The sequence below is a fragment of the Callorhinchus milii genome, unplaced genomic scaffold (assembly GCF_018977255.1).
Source record: "Callorhinchus milii isolate IMCB2004 unplaced genomic scaffold, IMCB_Cmil_1.0 Scaffold3, whole genome shotgun sequence".
In the NCBI taxonomy this organism is placed as follows: Eukaryota; Metazoa; Chordata; class Chondrichthyes; order Chimaeriformes; family Callorhinchidae; genus Callorhinchus; species Callorhinchus milii.
This window is the reverse complement of record NW_024704744.1, coordinates 15,413,547-15,437,235: the sequence shown is the minus strand read 5'-3', so window position 1 is coordinate 15,437,235 and position 23,689 is coordinate 15,413,547. Positions and strand designations below refer to the sequence as shown.

Genomic DNA, 23,689 nt, shown 5'->3' with positions numbered 1-23,689 from the left:
TTATGTGGAAGCAGGTAAATAAGTCAATTAGCAATTAATCGTAGGCCGGGTAGTGGGGATTAATTCAGTTGCTGACCAGTCAAAACTGAGTGCTTTTGTTTGAGTCCTATGTAAAGGGAGAGATTTGAGAGAGTCCCACTCGAACCCTGGAGTGTGAGGAGGGAATGGAGTGGGAATTCTGTTTGTGAATTAGGTGAGAATGGGAATTTGGTGCAGGTGAGAATTTGTATAGGAGAAACAAAAGCCCCAAGAGCCTGCACAAAAGGTCACATTCCTGTCGTGGTAGGTGTTGAGCAGGCATTTAATATGTAAGGAGTGTGAGGGAGGGAATAAAAGGTGTGAAATTACTTGCTTTTGAACCTATTTACCCCAAAACTGTTGAGATATCTTACAAAACATGTCTGAAAACCTGGCAGGGCAGCTGAAATCCATTCTATGCACATTGTGTGCCATGTGGGAACTCCAGGATGGTTTATGTGTTCTAGACAAACGTGTGTAATGATAATAATCCTTGCATTTGATATAGTGCTTTTCACGTCGGGAGGATAATAATAATAATAATAATAATAATCCTTGTATTTGATATAGCGCTTTTCACGTCGGGAGGACGTCCCAAAGCGCTTCACAGAACACACTGTAAAGTGAATTGACTGTATATTTGTGGGCGAACGCGGCAGCCAATTGCGCACAGCAATGTCCCACAAACAGTCGTAGATTGAAAATGACCAATTTATTATTGTTTTTGGTTTTGGAGGGATTATTATTAGGTGTGTGGAGTAAGGAAACTTGCCCAAGGTTTCGCCCTGCCTGGAATTGAACTCAGGTCTCTCACTTGCAAAGCGAGTGCTCTAACCACTGAGCTACAGGACTCCAGTAGGAAATGTAGGAAATGCCTCTGACTGCTTGAGCTCAGGGTTGCTGAGCTTGAGGAGAGGCTACAGTCACTACATAAGATACGGGAGGCTGAAGAATTTATGGATTGAACTTTTCAGGAGGTGGTCATCCCACAGCCACAGAGAGTTCAGGAGGTGTTCACTCCACAGCCACACAGAGGGTTCAGAAGAAGGGTGAGTGGGTGACCATCTGGTGTGGAGCAAAAAAAGAACAGGCAGTACAGAAATCCCCTAAGAGTGTGGCACTCACAAACCGCTTCTCGGTACTGGATACCAGTGAGGAGGCCTCTGGCGAGAAGAGTCAAAAGGTAATAGATGTTCAGGGGGCAGATTTCGGAGAGGTGCAAAACCAATAGAGTAGTGATAAGGGGAGACTTCAATTATCCTAACATAGACTGAGAAACACATAGTGTAAAGGGCAAGGAAGGGAAGGAATTCCTGAAATGTGTGCAGAACTTTCGGTTGGGTTGAGGAGGCTGTTGGTGATCATTATAGATTAATTCACCTGGTCCGGATGAGATGCATCCTAGGTTACCTACCAAGGGTGGAAATAGCAGAGGCTCTGGCCACAATCTTTCAATCCTCTTTGGACACTGGAGTGGTGCCAGAGGACTGGAAGGTTGCAAATATTACTTCCCTGTACAAAAAGGGGCAGAAGGATAAACCTGAGAACTACAGGCCAATCAGCCTAACTTCTGGAGACTATAATCTGAGACAATATAAATTCTCACTTAGAAAAATATGGTTTAATAAAGGGCAGTTAACATGGATTTGTTAAAGGCAGATCATGTCTGACAAAACCTAATAGAATTTTTTGAAATGACTGAGAGGGTGAATGAAGGTCGTGCAGTAGATGTAATTTATCTAAATCTTCAAAAGGCATTTGACAAAGTGCCACACAAGAGACTTATAAACAAAATAGAAGCCCACAGTATTAAAGGGACAGTAGCAGCATGGATACAAAACTGACTGGGAGACAGAAAGCAGAGAGCAGTGGTGAATGGTTGCTTTTCTGACTGGAGGGAGGTGTGTAGTGGATCGGTATTGGAACCACTGCTCTTTCTGATCTATATTAATGCTCTGGACCTGGATATAGGGAGCACAATTTCCAAATTTGCAGACAATACTATGCTAGGAAAAGTAGTTAATGGTGAGGAGGATAGCACCAGACTCCAAGAGGACTTAGACAGATTGATAAAACGGGCAGAAAAGTGGCAGATAAGGTTAAATGTGGAGAAATGCAAAGTGTTGCATTTTGGTAGAAAGAATGAGGAGGGGCAGTATAAGCTGATGGTACAATCTTAAAGGTGTCAAATGAACAGAGAGACCTGGGCTCCACATAAGCAAATCTCTGAAGGTGGCAGGACAGGTAGATAAAGCTAATAAAAAAGCATACAGGATAGTAGATTTTATAAATAGGGGCACAGAATTCAAAAGTCAGGAGGTTATGTTGAATATTTATAAAATGCTGGATAGACCTCAGTTGGAGTACTGCGTTCAGTTCTGGGCACTGCACTTTAGGAAAGATGTTAGGGCATTGGAGAGGGTGCAAAGGAGGTTTACCAGGATAGTACCAAGAATGAAGGACATTAGTTATGAGGAGAGGTTAGCGAAACTAGGATTATTCTCCCAAGAGGAGAGAAGATTAAGAGAAGATTTAACAGAGGTTTTCAAGATCATGAGAGGATTTGATAGGTTGAAACATGAAAAACTGGCATGTGGGTCAGTAACCCGAGGATACCAATTTATTTTAGTTGTTAAAATAAACAAAGGGGAGTTTAGGAAAAAAAATTCACCCAGTGATTTGTTTGGATCTGGAATGCATGACCTGAAAGGGTAGTGGAAGCCGGTTCAATAACAACTTTTAAATGAGAAGTAGATGGGTATTTGGGGAAGACAAGATTGCAAGGCTATGGAGAGAAAGCGGGCGAGTGGGATTGAGTTGGATTCCTCTTTTTGGAGCTGACGCAGACACGATGGGCCAAATGGTCTCTTTCTGTGCTGTATGATTCCATGATTCTAGGTTTCACCCCGCTGGTTCTCTCGCTTGCAAGGCGTGTGCTCTAACCAATATGCTATGTATGAGTAAAAGGTAATTTGGCTAATTGAGCAACTAGCTCTACACCTTTCATTTTTTGTGGAGTCCTGTAGCTCAGTGGTTAGAGCACTCGCTTTGCAAGCGAGAGACCTGAGTTCAATTCCAGGCAGGGCGAAACCTTGGGCAAGTTTCCTTACTCCACACGCCTAATAATAATCCCTCCAAAAAAACCAAAAACAATAAGAAATTGGTCATTTTCAATCTACGACTATTTGTGGGACATTGCTGTGCGCAATTGGCTGCCGCGTTCGCCCACAAATATACAGTCAATTCACTTTACAGTGTGTTCTGTGAAGCGCTTTGGGACGTCCTCCCGACGTGAAAAGCGCTATATCAAATGCAAGGATTATTATTATTATTATAGAGCACAGAAAATCTAACCTATCAATTACTCCCTCAATCGATTAGAGCTAAGTTTTAGGTAGATACTCTGAAGATCATCAAACAACAACTTCAGAAAATTCATCCAGCCCCACATTTCCACCTTTCAGCCACTATCCTACGAGACTGTTGGGTCCAATTGTCTTCCCCAATAGTGGCTAGCGTGTTTGCCTCACAAGCAGGAGAATTCAGGTTCGATTCCCAGACAGGGCGAAGCCTTGGGCAAGTTTACTTACCTTACATGCTTCTGTTTACCTAGTAGTAATTAAGAACCTGTTTGTTAGCCGATTGGAAGATTGCTTTCCGGGAGTAATAATCCCCCCCAAAAAACTTGACCACTCAATCCATGACTGTTTGTGGGACATTAATGTGCACAATTGGCTGCTGCATTTTGCCGCAACATACACAGTCAATCCATTTTACAATATACTCTGTGAAGCGCTTTGAGACGTCTGAATGACATCTCAATTAAACTTTGAGATGTTTCAATTACATCAAATTCAAGGATGAATTAATTAAGAATGCTGCAGTGTCTGGTTATATAGGCTCCTTAGAAGCTATTGTCCAAGATTCAATGTTTGAACAAATATTTTTAAATGGCAGGAAATATATATCATGTTGGGGGAGGGAGTTGATGAGAGGAAAATCTAACTAATTCAGAGAGAACGTGGCAGTAATTTTCAGCTTGCTGGCTGTTTGCCTTTTAGAACAGTCACTACATTTTCAAGGAATTACCTGAGATGTGCTTTGAGACACTGATATAATACAAGGTGCTATAAAAATGAAGGTGGTTTCTTTCTTTATAATGTACAATGTCATTTCCAGTCAGTTTTTCTGTGGAAGAGGTCTTGGATTTCATTTCTCTCGCTGCACCTATTCAACTGCACAGAGTCTGCCAGCATGAGATGCCTGGGTCACAGACAGCTCTGGGATTACTGCAATCTCTGGATGGTTAGCAAGAAACAGGCTGACAGGTTTCCTTGCTACCTGCTCCACTTTTGATCGGTTACTTTCAAAATTTTCCTCACTTTGCATTATTGTGGCACGTCTCATGATCTGTTTGCACATTATACGCCCTTGTTTACAGAGAAAGCTTTTTGTTTGATAAACCATTACAGCCCCTTTAAACGGTATAACCTAACTTTATTATTTACGGTTCCTCAACGACCTATCCATCAACACATAGCTATTATCTCAGAAATCACAAGCCCTGCACGCCTCATTATTTGCCATTCTCTAGCTGTCTGCCTGTTCAGGTGGATGTTAAAGATCCCATGACACAATCCACAAAGATTTTGAGGTTTTTCTGGTGTCCTGGTCAACAATCTTCCACATTGAGCAAACTGGAGAGCTATGGGGGAAGGCAGATAAATGGAGCTGAAAGGATTGTTCTTTAAAGAGCCAGCACAGAGACAATGGGCAAAATGGCCTTCTTCAGTGCTGTAAATTTCTATGGAACTAAGATTAATTGTCCTCTCCTGCACCAAACTCCGTGACCCCATCTTCCCCATTCTCGCCCGACTCCATTGGCTCCCTATCCTTCAGAGGATCCAGTTCAAGATCCTGGTCCTCACCTACAAAGCCCTCCATAGCCTCACCCCACCCTACCTCTGCAACCTCCTAACCCCCTATCAACCCGCCTGCTCCCTCTGCTCAGCCGGCTCCAGCCTGCTCCACGTCCCCTGACCCACCCGCCTCACCATTGGCAGGAGAGCCTTCAGCCACTCTGGCCCCAACCTCTGGAATTTATACCTCAATCACTCCACCTCGCCCCCTCCTTAGCCTCCTTGAAGTCCCACCTCAAGACCCTCCTCTTCGACCATGCCATCGGCCACCCCCTTCCCCTCTTTTTCGGGTCTGAAATGCTGTACACTGTCCAGCGCCTTGGGACATCCTCCCGACATGAAAGGCGCTATACAAATGTAATCTTGTTGTTGTTGATGATTATTTAAATCATGGCTGTGTGTGGGATGTTGCTGTGAGCAAAATGGCTGCTGCTTTTGCCTACAAAAAACTCCCTTGAGACATTTTGGTGTGATAAAGCTCCATATAAATGCAAATTCTTAATTTATTTTGACCACTCTGCAAATATGACAGTATCACGCAGTTGACCAATTGTTACCATTGGGATTTGGCTTATAGGATAAACAGGAGCCAAGTGGAAAGACTCCCTGCCCCAAGTGACTGGTCTGCTCCTCCAAGTCCTGCAAATGAACGAGGCTGTGCAGTGCTGAGGGAATGTAACATTTTCAGAGGTACCATCTTTCAGATGAGATGTTAAAACCAGCTCCACTACCAGAACGTTTAGATGTACAAATGAGAAGCACAGCCCACACAACGTCTGGTGAAAACTTATTAAAGCTACAGCAAAAGAAAGAAAAAAGGTACAGAACACCCTCCTACCTTAGCTTCTTCATTGATGTCCCATGTGAAGGAGATGGCGTTGTAAGAGATTTCCTCAATGTTACTAATTGTATTGAAGCTTTCTTTGTAATCAGCTGTAGGAAAACATTGAAAATGAAATAATCATGGTCTGATTATTTATGACTTCCCTGCTCACACTAGTTCTATGCGTGTCAGGAACCCTCCCAATATCTTGCCATTCTTCACATTCAACACAATAGAATGTGCCTTGGGACATCCTCCTGACGTGAAAGGCGCTTTACAAATGTAATTTTGTTGTTGATTGAGTTTTAAAAAAAACAGTTCACAAAGGGATTTACTTATAGTGACTCAAGAAAGAGAATCCTGTCAATAACTAACTCTCCTGGGAGAGAGCAGTAACAATAATAACTTTATATAGTGCGCCTCACACAGGGTAATGTCCTAGAGTGAGCTATCGCTTGACAGTGGCGGAGCATGACACCACACCGGTGGTGGGGGAGTTGACCGTAGCACAGTCAAAGAGGAAGGTCTTCAGGCAGGAACTGAAGATTGGGAGGGAAGGCATTGGGGTAGAGGGAGAGAGTAGGGATCCCGCAATTTGGATGTAATGGAATACCAGGTACTAGCAGGATTTCCTGTTAACAATTACACTGCGGAGCTTCAGTGAATGGAATTGGAAACCATTGCTTTTTTTGAGCCCATTTTTAGCAGGATACTTCAGCATGGGGAGCATCATAGCAATGTTGTATCTTGGCCAGGGCAGGCTGAACTCCCAGCAAGATATCATTATTTGGCAATATTATTAAACAGTCGTGGATTGAGTGACTACATCTCTTTTTTTTAAGAACGGTTATTTCAGTCACAACTGTTGGTGAGCTAACTCCACAGAGCTTTATTGTTTGCAAGGTTTAAATGTGCCTTGGATTCCAACCCGCAAGGTAAGTGGGACAGAATCCAGGCACCAAAAGTCTCATTTAGTCTGGAAACTAAAGACAGTATAAATCAATGTTAGAGTTCAGAGTAAAGGGAGATAGAATTTTTATGGTGGTCTATGAGAGCAGATGGGTAACTGCCATCTCACGTGTGGGTGTATTAAGGAGAGAGCAGTAACAATAATAACTTTATATAGTGCCCCTCACACAGGGTAATGACAGGGTAGTGACTGCATTAAGAAACCATTGGAAAGTCCTTGAGGTCAAACTGATATCTGATTGGAAAATTGACAATAACAATGACACCATGGATGGAAATTAGACATTACTAACCCTATAATTATACATTATGTTGCAGGTGTTAGATTACAAGATAGGAGTCAGCAGTTTAAGTGCAAAACAGGAGTCTGCATTTGTGTTATCTTAAAGGAATCAGCTCCCTCGAAGCCATATTTAGACATCTTCCTTAATGTCTTCAGTCATCAAAGATTTTGTATTACCGGGATTGGGTTACAAGCTTCAATTTTTCATCACCTCACACACCCAAACATCTAATCTCAGTCAGGGATACAGCCATAGGAACAGGATTAGGCCATTCAGCCCATCGAGCCTGTTCCACCATTCTATTAGATCATGGCTAATCTGTACCTCAACTCCAAATACCCGCCTTTGCACAATAACCCTTGAAACCCTGACCTAACAAAATCTATCCACCTCAATCTTGAAAATTTTAATGGATCCAGATTTGGCAAGTTCTCTCTACTCCGTCCTTCTCAATTGTGTGCTGATATCGAACCCAACTTCACAAATATCCCTTCTTGCTGTACCAGGGTGAATGTTTCATTTTCTAAACCCTTGTGGCTGGCCTGAATGATCATTCCAGCTCCGTCATCCACAAAATCTAACTGATCCAAAACTCTTGCCACCTGTATTCTCACCTGTACCAACCCGACACCCCCATCACCCCAGCCATCGCCAGAGTCCACTGGCTTCCTATTGTAGAACACACTCAATTTCAAGATCTTTACACTCACATAAAAATCACTTCATGCCTTGCCACCTGCCTACCTCTCTGACCTGCTTACGCCCCACTCCTCTACCCTTTGCTCAGCTGGTACATCCCTTGTCACCTCCACTCCACCACCAGCAGCCGTGCTTTCAGCCACTATAGCCCAAGACCCTGGAACTTTCTGCCTGACTCCCTCTCTGTCTGCCTTCAGATCACACCTGAAGACTTTCCTCTTCGATTGTGCCTATAGTCGTCTCCCTACACTCCCTGGATCGACATCAAGTTTCACCGTTGTTGAGCGCTCCAAGACACTTCCCCATGTGAAGGATGCTATATAAATGCAAGTTTGTGTTTAACCGCAACAGAAGGAAGAGCTTCATACCAATGTCAATGCAGCGCTGCTTGGCAGTGTGCTGCCGGGCATGCCAATATTTCCAGTGTCTGAGCTGCTCCTCACGGCATTTATCATCACCAAATACAATCATAACGACACTCTAAAAGTAGAAGAGAAATCCAGTTACTTGTTAAGATTACACAAATGACATTCTCCCAGGACATGTCTTTCATAGGAAGAAAGTAATGTCCTTTGTCCTAAGCTCAACACAACATAGTCTTCAGGCAAGAAGCACCAAATCACACCAAGTGGATTGTTCCTATCTGGATTCATTGTAAATTATATTTTCACCCACAAAATATACAGTAAATTCACTTTACAACAACAACAAGATTTCAATTATAGAATGCCTTTCACGTCGGGAGGACGTCCCAAGGCGCTGGACAGTTGGGTCGGGACCCGAGCAGGGGGGAAATGGTCAGGGGGAGGGAAGGGAGGGAGCGAGGAGGGGGTAGAGAGTTGAGAGGGGAGCTGAAGGCACGGTCGAAGAGAAAGGTCTTGAGACCGGCCTTGAAGGAGGAAAGGGAGGAGGCGGCGAAGGCACTGGGGGATAGAGTTCCAGAGCCTCGGGGCTGAGAGGCTGAAGGCCCGGCCACCGATGGTAGGGCGGTTAGGGCATGGGATATGGAGCAGACCGGAGCCAGAGGAACAGAGGGTACGGGCAGGTAAGTAGGGGGATAGTAGGTCGGAGAGGTAGGAGGTAGCAAGGCCATGAATGGCCTTGTAGGTGAGGATGAGGATCTTGAATTCGAATTTACAATATATTCCGTGAAGCATTTTGAGACATCTCAATGACGTGGCAAGGCATTATATCAAATGTAAGGATTATTATTATATACTAAATATATTGTACACTAAATGTTATTATATATCTAAACATGCATGAATAATTTTAAAAGTTCTTTTGAGAAACAAATGAAAATGTTATGCATTCAGCTGTCAAAATAATTATTTATAGACAATCAGATTTCTTTGAGAACTGAAAATAACCACTAACCACTTACCCGAACTTTGCTCACTGGTTGATGGATATCTTTGTTGGGGCCCATTTCTTTGAGCTGGATGGGATAAAACTGACCCTTGTTCAGGTAGGACATGGTCCCATCCCCTGTTTTCTGTTTCAGGGACTTGGAGGCTTCCAAAGCATATTCAAATGTCGTTCTATGTTAAAAAACAGAAGATAGTATCATACAGCAGCATTCTATTGTAAGACATTGTTTTATTTCACTCAGACTTATAATAATAATCATAATGATAATCCCAGCATTTGATATAGTGCCTAATCACGTCGCAGAGACATCTCAAAGTGCTTCACAGGAAATGCCTGAACATTTATCTCGCTCTTTATATTCTAAATGCATGTTATTTACTCTTTGAAATAATTAACGTGAAAAATTGAGAGAACGTCCCTGTAATTCATTACAAGAAACAATAACAAATTACATTTGTTGAGTGCCTTTCACGTCGTGAGGGAGTCCCAAGACGCTGGACAGTTAGGGATCCGCACCCGAGCTGGAGGTTGGGATCAGGAGGAGTGAAGGGTAGGGTTAGGAGAGTGACCAAAGGCACAGTAGAAGAGGAGGGTCTTGAGACGGATCTTGAAGGAAGCAAGGAAATGGGCGAGATGGATACTTTATTATAAACTGAAACAGGCAAGTACGGCAATGCAAACAATAGGGTTTAAGCTGTGGAAGGAAAAGCTGTGTTATCCCTGTCATTTGGATAGTGGAGATGGATACTATGGATCAAGGCTTTACTTTATTTTAGACTTGAAATTGTTATGAAGTCACTGGAAAAGTTTTAAATTACTAATGATAAATATAATACTAATAATCCTTCCATTTGATATAGCGCTTTTCACGTCTTCTAGATGTCTCAAAGCACTTCATAGAAGACTGTAATGTGAATTGACCGTATATTTGTGGGCGAAACGCAGCAGCCAATTGCGCACAGCAGTGTCCCACAAACAGTCATGGAATGAAGTGACCAATTTATTATTGTTTTTTTTTCTTGAGGGATTATTATCAGGCGTGTGGAGTAAGGAAACTTGCCCACGGTTTCACCCTGCCGGGAATCGAACCCAGGTCTCTCACACGCAAAGCGAGTGCTCTAACCACTGAGCTACAGGACTCCACATGTAGAATATGTAGAAACTAGACGTGCACATGGTAAAATCCAAAGCAGGGTTTTGATTACATACCCAATTCGATCAAAGCCGTAGTTTTCTGAACCCATGGTGGCCATTCGCATTTGATCATTAGTGAACCCATACACCTGTTGGAAAAGTGCAAGAATATAGGAATACATTGGATAAGAACCATCTTGTCCCATGAAGCATTAACCTGTGTCTCTACCCCCTCCTTGCTCCCTCCCTTCCCTCCCTTCACCCTGACCATTTCCCCCCTGCTCAGGTCCTGACCCAGCTGTACAGCGCCTTGGGACGTTCTCCCGACATGAAAGGCGCTCTATAAATGGAATCTTGTTGTTGTTGTGTCTATAATTATCCTTACAGACTTCAAACTCGCTTTCAACTGAGTGTCAATTTGTCTCTTTTTCAGGGAGTGCATGAGGTTTTGAATATGTGCACGTGTTTTTTCAAGCAGAGAGAGTGAGCCAAGATAGAGGCTGAAGGTGACTGCCAATAGAGGAGCAGTCAGGTGCCTGCAGAGTTGAGGGAGTGCACAGGTCAGTGAGGTTTAATACACTGAGCTTCATTCATTGTGTTCCTGAGTCATCGGTTTAGAGTTGCAAAGGACAATTTCAGCATAGACACCAGGAAGTACTTCTTTACCCAGAAGATAATTAATAACTGGATTGGGTTGCCAGGAAGGGTGGTTAAGGCTGGGACAACAGACAATTAAAAAAAAACAGCATGATCCTGTGATGGGGGAATAGTAGGTGGGGAGGTTCTGGAGGGATATGATCAGATGGAATGAAGGACTTTCTTCCTACAAACCGATCTTGTGATCTAAGGCATGCTGATGTGTGGGGGCACCTAGCAGATTCCAGCTGCTCACTACAGTGGGGTGAGGGGTGATAAATTCAGAGCAAAGCCAACCGTCAGCCGTCTCAGAATAAAAGTGCTGGAGGCTTGAAAACAGAATGCTCATCTATCTCTTCAAGGAAAAGGGGGAATGAAACTGAAAATTAGTTGTTTATTTTTATCCACACCCATTCTCTGCAAATGAATAATAATAATCCTTGCATTTGATATAGAGCTTTTCACATCTTCTAGATGTCTCAAAGCGCTTCACAGAATATGCTGTAAAGTGAATTGACCATATATTTGTGGGCGAAATGCAGCAGCCAATTGGCATAGCAGTGTCCCACAAACAGTCATGGATTATTGTTTTGGAGGGATTATTATTAGGCGTGTGGAGTAAGGAAACTTACCCAAGGTTTCGCTCTGCCTGGAATTGAACCCAGATGTCTCACTTGCAAGGTGAGTGCTCGAACGTCTGAGCTACAGGACTCCACCTGAGCTAAATATACTGTAAAGTGAATTGACTATATCTTGTGGGCATTTTTTATTTATTTATTTTTGAAGGGATTATTACCCCTGGAAAGTGATCCACCAATCGACTAACAACCGGGTTCCTACTTACTGCTAGGTAAACAGCCGTGTGGAGTAAGGAAACTTGCTTAACATTTCACTCTGACTGGGAAATCAAACTTAGGTCTCTTGCTTGTCAGGCGAGAGCTCTAACCAATAAGCTACAAGACTTCACAACTCTCAACACAGAGAGTAGAAAAAGCGTAACCATGACTTGCCTCTTGTGCTCCTTCCTTGTATGTCTCTGTGAAGGTGGTGTCTGGAGTTCTTCTTTGTGAAGATGGCATGGGTGAGGTGAAGTTGTCATAGATTACCGCACGTTCAGAAGGCCCCGTGCAGTACATTCCTAGGGGGGGACCGACTGAAAAGGAATTCGGGTGCATTTCCGTTTTGATAGAATGGCTGGGAATGGTTGCGAGAGAGACAGTTACAGTGGTATCGGGGACTGTAAACCGGTGTGTTTTGTCGTGTTCTAGCTGGTTGTCAGGCATTACTATGTTGACAGGTAAAACCTTTAGATGTTGCACTCGGCTGTCTGCAGTGGAGATCCCTGAGGGAACTGCTGCTGACTGTATACAGTTCCTGAGAAAGACGAGAAGACAATCTGAACATATTGTAATACAGTAATAGTAGCACTGATTCATGTGTAGGAACAAGTGGTCATTCATTCATTCGACTTCCACCATTTGAAACCTACTACTTCCCTTTCTTACATTCTCTCAATTTTCTTCAATAATAATAATCCTTGCATTTGATAAATCAATCAATCCCTTTAGTTCCCAAGAATCTGTGGACAGACAGACAGAAAGACGAATGGGTCTGTCTGCCTGTCTTAAACATACCAAATAATAATAATAATAATAATAATCCTTGCATTTGATATAGCGCTTTTCACGTCGGGAGGCCGTCCCAAAGCGCTTCACAGAACACACTGTAAAGTGAATTGACTGTATATTTGTGGGCGAACGCGGCAGCCAATTGCGCACAGCAATGTCCCACAAACAGTCGTAGATTGAAAATGACCAATTTAATTATTGTTTTTGGTTTTTGGAGGGATTATTATTAGGCGTGTGGAGTAAGGAAACTTGCCCAAGGTTTCGCCCTGACCTGCCTGGAATTGAACTCAGGTCTCTCACTTGCAAAGCGAGTGCTCTAACCACTGAGCTACAGGACTCCACAAATAATATATATTTTTTAAAAAAGGCAAAATACTGCAGATGCTGGAAATCTGAAACAAAAACAGAAGTTGCTGGGAACATGTAGTAGGTCAGAGAGCATCTATGGAGAGAGGGAAATGAGTTAATGTTTCATGTCAATGACCTTTCGTCAGAACTTGGGGATGTTGAAAGGAAGCAGATTATAAGGACAAGCAGAGAAGGGGGGCAGGGAAACAAAGACAAAGAAAAAGTTTATATGGAGGACAGAAGATGATGAGGTCAGAGGTGTTGATGGAGTGGGAGATTATAAAAAGAAAAGCTGCGTCTAAGACCCAGAGGATGTGTGAATCGTTATAGGGGAGAGGGAGAGGCAAAGCTGAGAGAAGGCTGTGTTTAAGGTCTGAAGTGGTTAAAACCAATAACAGTAGTCGCTGGGAACACTCAGCAGGTCAGGCAGCATCTATGAAGAAAGGAGAGAAAGGAAACGTTTCAGGTCAGAACTGAGTTCGAGGACCTCAAACATTGGCTCACTTTCCTTTCTCCATAGATGTTGCCTGACCTGCTGAGTGTTCCCAGCGACTTCCGTTTTGTTTTTCAGATTTCCAGCATCTGCAGTACTTTGTGTTTTGGTTAAAATCAATGTTGAGGCCAGAGGCTCAAGGGCCGGAAGTGACCAGCGGGGCCGACAAGACGTAGTCCCCCTTGAAAGGATCTTTCAAGATCCTGGTCCTCACCTACAAAGCCATCGCTCCACCCTATATCTGCGACGTCCTAACCCCCTACCTACCCGCCTGCTCCCTCCGCTCAGCCGGCTCTGGCCTGCTCCACGTCCCCTGACCTGCCTACCCTACCATTGGCAGGAGAGCACTTCAGTCACTCTGCCCCCAACTTCTGGAATTCCATCCCCCAATCACTACACCTCGCCCCCTCCTTAGCCTCCTTCAAGTCCTGCCTCAAGACCCTCTTATTCGACCTTGCCATCAGTCACCCCCCTTCCCCTCCCCTCTCCCCCCGTGACCCCAGCACGGATCTGAAATACTGTACACTGTTCAGCGCCTTGTGACGTCCTCCCGACGTGAAAGGCGCTATACAAGTGTAATCTTGTTGCTGTTGAACATTTGCGAGTCTAAGTAAGTCCGTGTTCGATTGGTAGTGTGTTTTCATTTTGTTTCTTGTTGGACATTTCTTGATTTAATAATAATCCTTGCATTTGATACAGCACTTATCATGTCTTCTAGATGTCTCAGAGCGCTTCACAGAATATACTGCAAAATGAATCGACTTTATATTTGTGTGCGAAACGCAGCAGCCAATTGTGCACAGCAGTGTCCCACAAACAATCATGGATTGAGTGACTATTATTTTTTTTTAAAGTATTACTATCCCCAGAAAAGCGATCCGCCAATCAACTAACAACCAACTTCCTACTTACTGCTAGGTAAACAGAGGTGTGTGGAGTAAGGAAACTTGTGCAACGTTTCGCCCTACCGGGAATCGAACCCAGGTCTCTCGCTTGTGAGGCGAGTGCTCTAACCATTAAGCTACAGGACTACACATACATCAAGAAATATTCAATCAAGAACATTTATTTTGTTGTTCGACCATAAAGGTTGGCCACCACTGCTATAAAGTATAGTGATTGTGTTTATTGTGCAGGTGTAAGTTGGATATTTTATAAAAATGATGTATTTTCTAAATGGAGCATTCTGTAATAAAAAAAGCATTTTATCACAGGGGAGGAGAGAGGTAGCTGCCCAATTTACCCAGGGTGAATTGCTCCTTCCTCTGAACGATTGCCATGCAACATTTGTGGCAATTGTGAAGACGTCTGCATACCAGACCGTCCTGCCCTCCTTGATCTAGAAGGGTGCATGGTGGTGAACAGCCTACAATCAGAGAGAATGGGAGCAAATTATTTTTTAAAAAATTGAGTAGACTAAGCGTTAATAGAACTTAATTTCAGAAATTATTCTCTAGGCTTTAATATCATATAAGCCGCACTTCACCACAAAATACAGACAATCCACTTTACAGTGTATCCTGTGAAACACGTTGAGATGTCTTGATGATGTGATGAGGTGCTATATCAAATATAAGGATTACTATGATTATTATTACTATGGTTATTATGGTGGGGAGCTCCTTGGGCCTGAACAGATACTGTGGAGATACACTTGATAGGATGTGCACAGTAATTCCTGGCAGTATTGATGATGAGCAGCCTGGCAATGAGACTTGGAGGTGTAGGCATAGCCTCACCTCTACAAGCCAATGGGATCGGACGGATTCAACAGTATTTGCCAGGTGGTAAAATAGTAAGTGGAGTGGGAGAGTAGAAGGACTTAGGGGGTTAGTATACACAAATCTTTAAAGGTGGGAAGGCAGATGATAAAGTTGTTAAGAAAGCAAAACAAATCCTAGGTTTTATAAATAGGGGTATGGAATATTAAATCAAAGAGATAATGTTAAACTTATATGAATCGTTAGTTAGCCCGCAGTTAGAATATTATGTCCAGTTTTGGTCATTTCACTTTAAGAAAGATGTCAAGCCAATAGAGATACTAGGATGATACCAGGGATGAGTGGTTTGGCCTATGAGCAGAGATTGGAGGAACTGGGCATCTTTCTGTTGGTAAAAAGGAAGTAAAATTAAAAAAAAATTGATAGAACTCTTTAAAATTATGTTTTTTTTAATAATAGTCAATAGGGGAGAAATCATTTACACCAGTCACTGAGTTAGTGACTAGAGGACATTAATTTAAGATAGCAAACAAGCCAGGGGAGGTTAAGGAGATATGGTTTCACACATAGAGTAGTTAAGGTATGGAATGTCGGTAGCAGTGGTTGAGGCTGAATCCATATTAAAGGGAACCAGATAAATATCCAAAAAGGAGTAAACTCAAAGGGTATGGGGAAAAGGCAGGTAAATGGGATTGAAAAGACTGTTCTCAAAAGAGCCAGCACAAGCCTGGGATGAATGGACTGAATGGCCTTCATCTGTGCCTTAAATTTCTGTGGTTCAACGGCTGGACAAACAACATGTTGTATGGTAATCATTCCTTGTATAATTTTGGAACACAGAGTCTTTTGTATGTATTCAAAAGATGGTAGCCACATATTCACAACTTCTTATTTTCACAGAAGCTTCATAAATATAGGATAGCACCAGAAAAGCCAGTGAAATCACCATGTGCAGTTTGGCTCACAGACTCTACCCACCCCACTCAGGCTTCATGTACAAAAGAACATTATATGTACGGTTATCAGAATGAAACATCTCAAAGCATCACTGGCAATTTTACTGTCAAGTATTGTAATTCCTTTTGTGGTATTTGTGGTAGTTATTTGCGTTAGCAAAGTCCCACAAACATCAAAAGTTGAACGAACAATAAAAAATAATAACCATCCTTACATTTGATATAACGCAATTCACGTCAGAGAGAAGTCTCGCAGTGCTTCACAGGAAATAATGTAAAGTGGATTGATTGTGTGTTTTGTGGGAAAATGTGGCATCTAATTTGTGCCAGAAATGTCCCACAAACAGCCATTAACTGAATGAGCAATTTTATTGGGGTAATTGTTGGCCAGGACACCAGGAGAAACTCTCTTCTTTTTTCGAGTGGGGCAATTGGATTTTTAACGGCCACATGAACAGGCAGGCAGGATCTTGGTTTAACGTCTCATCTGAGGACGGTACCTCCACCAATGCCATGCATCCCCCGCACTGCATTGGAGTATCAGCTAAGATTATGTGGGGCTTGAACCCACAACGTTCTGATTTAAGGATGAGTGTGGTACCAACTGAGCAGGCTAACATCTAAAAAATGTTTCATAGAATACAGTGAATATTTCCATAAGCAAATCTTTCTGAGAGTCAGTGTGTCTTATAGTTAGCCTGAAGATAATAACACAAGTTTAAAAAAAAGTAACGTGTACAGAGTGCAGATACAGGAGGAGTGGACAACAATTTTTGACTCAATTCAGGTTTAAGGTCCCATTCACTCCTTGTTGTATGCCACTGAAGATACTGTTCTTCCATTAAAAGCCATTTAATCCCATATGGTGTAATCTTCTTATCAAGAAGCTCTTTTAGCACTGCTCACCATCATTGCATTTGTACTAAAGATATCCAAAAAACATGCAAATAAACTCTGCACAAGAGTATGGAGGGGCACAAACAATTTACAATCTGGAGTCCAACATTTACAAAATTGTTAATAACACATATCTTAAATTAAGATAACTATTCCCTTTTACCTTCTATTGTGCTCTGAGTCAGCAATGGGATATTTTTCAGGTGGCATATTCCTCTTGTCTCTGGGAACCTAAAAGTAGGACAAAAAGTTTGAGTTGGTTTCATCTGACCCGGGAGTGTCATTGTTTTGGGCATCAGTACTGCTGGGTGACCATTACTCTACTTCCACTGGTACATGAAGCATAACTGCCTCGACATTCCACTGCCACATTGATATGCAGTTTGATTAGCCATCGTTTATCAATGCAACATGTTTAATTTAAATGCTGAGGCAAAACCAACTGTCACACTACCCAGATGTCACTCACAGCCTCTAGCTATGATGCAAACTATTCTATATACATTGCCTTTTATCCCATTCATTTTCATAAAATTTGGTCTTTCTCAGAAAAGACTATGGGAAATCAGTCATGCCAATGTCTTGTACTCAAGTGATTATCCATTCTAAGAACCTGACACTTCTCAACAACGTGTTAAAGCACTACATCAAATGCAAGGATTATTATTATAACACATTTTACTGCCTTTCCTTCTCACAATGTAATCAAGGACATTGACACTTGAGCAATATTGAAGTTAAGGTGCACTGATGTTGTGCTCTAAATTCATGGACTCAGAGTGACACATTTACAAATATTTGTTCTAACTTATAAATCGTATAATACATTCTGTTTACTCCACGACCCTGAAGGAGTTTGCTCTTTGTAGACTATTGCATACCTGTATCTGCCTCTTCTCTACAAAAGCAATGACCCTGTGTGGAACAACAACAAGATTTCATTTATAGAGCGCCTTTCACGTTGGGAGGACGTCCCAAGGCGCCGGACAGTTGGGTCGGGACCCGAGCAGGGGGAAAATGGTCAGGGTGAAGGGAGGGAGCGAGGAGGGGGCAGAGAGTCGAGAGGGGAGCTGAAGGCACGGTCGAAGAGAAAGGTCTTGAGACCAGCCTTGAAGGAGGAAAGGGAGGAAGCAAGGCGAAGGCACTGGGGGATGGAGTTCCAGAGCCAAGGGGCTGAGAGGCTGAAGGCCCGGCCACCGATGGTAGGGGGAACAATAATGTTACTGCAAAGAAGAAAGATCAGACAGGAGAAGTTCTTCTTGACCAAGAGAAGAGAATACATTAGTCACTCTCTACTCACACAACTGGCAAGAAAGAGATGGGAATCTCCAATTTGCTGAAAATTTAAATATATCCCGAGCTTCCAAATGTATAGTAATTCTACTATGTTTTGGGAGAAATAGTTCATTAAAATTACACAAAAAGAAGAGAAACTTGGAAAATAGAAGAAAAAATATTTTAGTTTAAATAAAAAACAAACAGATTTTTCCCAGGCCTTTTACATTTGCACCTTACTGTGATTTCCCTTAGTGAATCATACGCAATGATTGACGCTTGACAAAACAAACCAGTTCTGCCATAAAGGAACGGCATGCATTGTTGGCAGCAGAATCGCTAACTTAAGCTTATGATCAACCACATTATAATCTATGCACATCTACAAAATTTGCAAATAATCAGAGCTTAGAAAACAAATCCTGTGTTCTCCTCTCCTATGCAGGGGATAAGAACTCCTACTGCCATTTGGTTTCATGTGAGTAAAATATCCTTCAGTATTTTATCAAAGTGAGCATTCTTCCTGTGGGCACCTTGATAGTGAATTGTCTATTTGATCCATGGAAATGGGGTGGGGGGGGGGGGTGGGAGGTAGGTGGGAGGCATCACAGGAGGGCCTGATCCTCCTCTCATCCCAAGCTTCTATCAGCGCTCAATGTATCAGGGGAAGGAACCCTATTCTACAGCTTTTTTTCTATCCCCAATCCTGGCTGATTGCTTTTCCCTTTCTAGCTGAAGCTAATTATAGCACCCCAACTCCTTGCCTAGTTGAGATCAGCTAACAGGCCAGGAATGGATGCTGAGAACCTAGCAGTACATACAAACCTGGTTGTTAGTCGATTGGTGGATTACTTTTCTGGGGGTAATAAATCCCTTCAAAAAAATAGTAACAATCATTTTAAAAAAATGTAGTTACTCAATCCATGACTATGTCAGTGCCTTGGGACGTCCTCCCGATGTGAAAGGCGCTATCAAATGTAATCTTGTTGTTTATGGGACACTGCTGTACGCAATTGGCTGCCGTATTTCGCCCACAAAATATATAGTCAATTAATTTTACAGTATATTCTGTGAAGCACTTTGAGATGTCTCGAAGATGTGATAAGGCGTTATATCAAATGCAAGGATTATTATAACTTCCCAACTGCCTCTGTAGAGATCTCTGGGAAGCTATCCTGCATGAGGGGTGCTATATAAATGCAAGTTGTTGTTGTATGTCTCAGTGCCACACCTGTCAGATCATTCACTATAACTGAGTCATCAGGGAAGCCCATCGCAAATGTTTTTTTTAACATCAACAAAATTACATTTGTATAGTGCCTTTCACGTCAGGAGGACATCCCAAGGCGCTGGCCAGTCAATGTTTTCGACCCGAACTGGGGGTCGCGATTGGGGAGGGCTATTTATTTCAAGAAAAATAATGATTCTTAAAACTGGGAGTGGGCTAGACTTTCAGGCCAGGCCCCATTCCTGGCTGAGGTATGTATTAGTGTGTCGGCTGGGGAGGGTGTCTGCAACCTACGTTCCACCCATTTGCAACTTTAATTTATTTCTAGCTGCAGCCTATAGTTCAGTAACAAGTGCAAGAAACTCCTTATTGCATGCAGTTATTCTGGCAGAACAAAACCAAAGAGTTTAAGGTGCACACAGAAAAAAAGCGTCCTTCCAGCATGAAAGGTGTTATATAAATGTGATTGTGTTGTTGTTGTCTGCTACTGTGATATAAGATTCTATGATACTGACTATCATATATCCCAGCCCCTTGGGACATTCTCCCGATGTCAAAGGCACTATATAATAAAAATAATAATACTTTTATTTGATATAGCACCGCTTTGAGATATCGTTGCAACATCTAATAGCACTTCGCAGAATACTCTGTAAAGTGGATTTGACTGTGTATTCAATCAGCAAAATGCAACATATTTTTAAAAAATGCAAATTTGTTGTTGCTATTCTTTGGTTGCTGAAGGTTAGCCCAGGCCTGTGTAGCTTCTATGATGACCTAACGCAACATCGTCCCAGAGGATCTCAGTCATTTTATACAACATAGGAAACAGTATGCCTCATCCCACCCAACAACGATACATGTCCTTGGCATTTACCGACATCATGAATATCTCACATTATGTGCCTGGTTTCATTACCTTATAATAATCATAGAGTAACCCCAGAGCAGCGGCACTATCTTCATCACCGTTGATGCTCATCATGGCTTTGGTGGCCGCAGTCAAGGGGTTTTCCAGGAACGACTTCCATGCCTCATCTTCACTGCTGTATGAGCGTCGCTGATGGTAATGTGGATCATTCTGTAGCACCAACACTGCTCTTTTACTGCAATAGTAATACAAAGAAAACAAACTGTCACAACGACTTCCTCTGGGAGTTCAGAAGTATTATTTTTTAATTCTCTATTTATTGAATTTTAACGAAAGATAAATGTGCTCATCAACAGATCAATAAATTAATCCACTAAATCCCCAAAGCTGTTGCACTGACTCAGATTCAGACATCTTTTTGATATTTGAGAGTTCTGCTATTTCATATGGTTCGCACATTTCATACTACTTCCTAAATTAGTGTTTCATTTTGATTTCAGATACTCAGAGTCCCTTAAATATTTCACACAAATATCTCACACAGATATTTGAGAATATCAAATAAACCTGTCTTACTATAATGTCTTTGACTTACATAAAGATAATGGCGGCACCTTGAATATCACTAGTACTTAGTACAAAAATTATTTCCAAGTAGGCATTTTGCCCATCCCTCTTTCCAGTCGAGCATGTCCTGAAGATTATGATTTATGACCTTGACAGTACAAAGGAAACAATAACAATGAGATGCTTCATTGGCTTATGCTCATACCATATCTTGTGTTGCTTGTGGATTTTGTGGGGTGGTTCCTGTAACCCTTCTTAATTTTCAAATGACTCAATAGCTTCTGCATGTGTTTAATAACCAACGTTTGCAAATGAAACCAAGTTGGGAGGAATTTGTGGATTCAGAAGACGCAGCAAAAGTCTTACAAAGAGAGCTTGATAGGATGTGGGGATAGGCTGACTACTGGCAAATGGAGTTCAATAGAGATAAATGCAATGTACAACATATAGGACGTAAGAATAGAAACCCATATACTCCATGGATGGGAGACCCTGCTAAAGGGCAAGCTGAAGGAGACCTGAGGGTGTTAATTGACTCATCACTCACCATGTCAAAACAGTGTGAGATAGCAATAAACAAGCCAAACAAGATGTTGGGTTATGTTGCCAAATCAGTTCAGTTCGACCAGAAGTCCTGCTCAAGACATATCATGCTCTGGTCAGACCACACTGGAGTACTCAGAATAACAGACTACAAGATTGGTTCAGATGACCCTTTGGCCCAATTTATCTCATCCAACCAGAATACCCAACTTAACGTCCTCCCATCAAAGCATTACATGTTTTTTAAATGAGTCCAGCATCCTGTACAATTCAGATCACTGTGAGACGCCGTAAAGGGAGTGCAGAAGAGCAACGAGAATGATGCCTAGTGTTAGAGGAATGAACTATAAGCAACAATTTGACTCTTCTGCTAAGTGACATCTAAGAGGGAACACTGTAGAGGTACAGGTATATAAGATTTTAAATGCAATTGAGAAAATAAACTCAAAACAATACTTTCAGATATCTCAGGGCAGCAAAACAAGAGAGCAAGGGTTCAGGATAGTACAAGGCAATTTCTGGACAAACATCACGTATGAAGCCAGGACCCTGGACTCTTTTAAAAATGAGCTTGATGCTGTGATGGGAGGACGATAGGTTTGGTCTTCTGGTAGGATGAGATAAATGGGCCAAAGCGCCTTCTTCATCTGAACCAATCTTGTGATCTATTATTCTGAAGTAACATATCTAAATGGGAAAAACTATTTCCTTTGTTGGGATATTAATGGCAAGAGGATTTTAGCAGAAGAATTTTAAAAAATTTAAAAGAAGGGATTTATTCACTCAAAGGGTTTGGAATCTGATACCACAAGTGGTTATTGAGGATGAATCAATATAACAATTCAAAAGGGAATCAGATAGGCACCTTAGAAGTAACATTATTAAGGGTTTGAGGAAAGAGCAGGAAAGTGGAATTAATAATGAACGGTGATAATAAAGGTACCAGTGGCACAAGGGCCTGAATGGCTTCTTGCTTTACTGAAAAGAACGGTTTCTAATAGACCCTGCTTATAAATAAATAATAATCTTTGCACTTGATATAGCGCCTTATCACATCATCAAGACGTCTCAAAGCGCTTCACGCGATGTATTGGAAAGTGGAGTGACTATGTGTATTTTGAGGGCCAACATGGCAGCCGATTTGTGTGCAGAAGTGTTCCACAAACAGCCATAGAGTGAGTTTTATTTGCGGGATTGTTGTCCAGGAAACTCCCTTCCTCTTCTGGTTTTAACCAAAAGATGACGACTCTGACAATGCAGGGCTGCCACACACTGTACTGTACTATATTGTACTACAGCAGCATCCTACACTATAAGCTCAAGTTCCAATGTGGGACGTGAACCCATAATCGTCTGCTCTAGATGTAAGAGTACTACCAAATGAGCCATCCTGACATATAAGCTATTAAACCTTTTTAGTTCAAGAATAGGTTTTAGGTTAAGTTTCCCATTTCACGGCATGATTGTCAATGTCAGCCACAATAACAGCCTGACTTTCATCTCTCAGTTAATTCAACATTTTCCTATCAGGTTCCGTGTGCTGTGCTTAAAGTTCAATTGAAATTTCATTCAAGTTTATATGCAATCTGTGACTATCGAGCCTTTCCTGACATCGTGGCTGGAGGGTAGCTGAAGATGCAGATATTTAAATAACTCTTCTTCCTTTAATATATATACAGCACACTTTTTCTATATAACTTTTTATACATTCTTTCCTTTTCAGTAATATATTTATCTGGCAATTTGGTGAAAATAAGGGCATGTGGGTGTAAAGATACTGCCCACATCCTCCACTGAACTCAGCTGATATTATCCGGGGTTGTTGTGCCATAATCTTCTCAGGAGGGTGAATCCAACCAAATTGACATTCCCCTGATGTCAAAGTCGCTAGATGAATGTAGATTAAATTGTATTTTTTTTTAAAAAATGTTTTAATTAAACAATTAATTTTATTTAATTAATATAAATTAAATTATATTTGTTCTTCAGTTATAGCAACTGGGTTCTTAATCTGAGGGAATTACTATAAGCATTATCTTCATTCATTGAAAAGTGATCTCCCCATCAGCCATATTTGAGCAAAGTACTTGAAATGATCTGCTAAGTAGATACCCGCAGGCCATTATTAGACTAACTGCATCCAGACACAGTGTCGATTTTGTTATCAAACCATTGGGATAGAAAATGCAATATTCGCAACTTGGATTCACAAAGGATTGTAAATATAATAATAAATGTAATATTTACATCTGATAGAATGCATTAGTACATCAAAACATCTCAAACTGCTTCACAGAGATTGCTGTAAA

At 41.8% G+C, this 23,689-nt stretch overlaps 1 protein-coding gene across 2 annotated transcripts in view; it reads right to left on the bottom strand.

Annotated features, from left to right (window-relative positions):
* The window catches only part of grhl1 (grainyhead-like transcription factor 1), a 64,480-nt gene that overhangs the window by 27,940 nt on the left and 12,851 nt on the right, over positions 1–23,689 (bottom strand). Inside the window, exons 2-9 of one of the 2 annotated variants that reach the window (XM_007906491.2) lie at positions 20,319–20,505; positions 17,060–17,127; positions 14,566–14,688; positions 11,864–12,227; positions 10,293–10,366; positions 9,097–9,253; positions 8,081–8,192; positions 5,776–5,870 (exon numbers count right to left, since the gene is read on the bottom strand). In XM_007906491.2, the coding sequence (XP_007904682.2) occupies positions 5,776–5,870; positions 8,081–8,192; positions 9,097–9,253; positions 10,293–10,366; positions 11,864–12,227; positions 14,566–14,688; positions 17,060–17,127; positions 20,319–20,505 (1,180 nt within the window). The remainder of the gene's footprint in view (positions 1–5,775; positions 5,871–8,080; positions 8,193–9,096; positions 9,254–10,292; positions 10,367–11,863; positions 12,228–14,565; positions 14,689–17,059; positions 17,128–20,318; positions 20,506–23,689) is intronic. The other variant, XM_007906492.2, reaches the window with a different exon arrangement.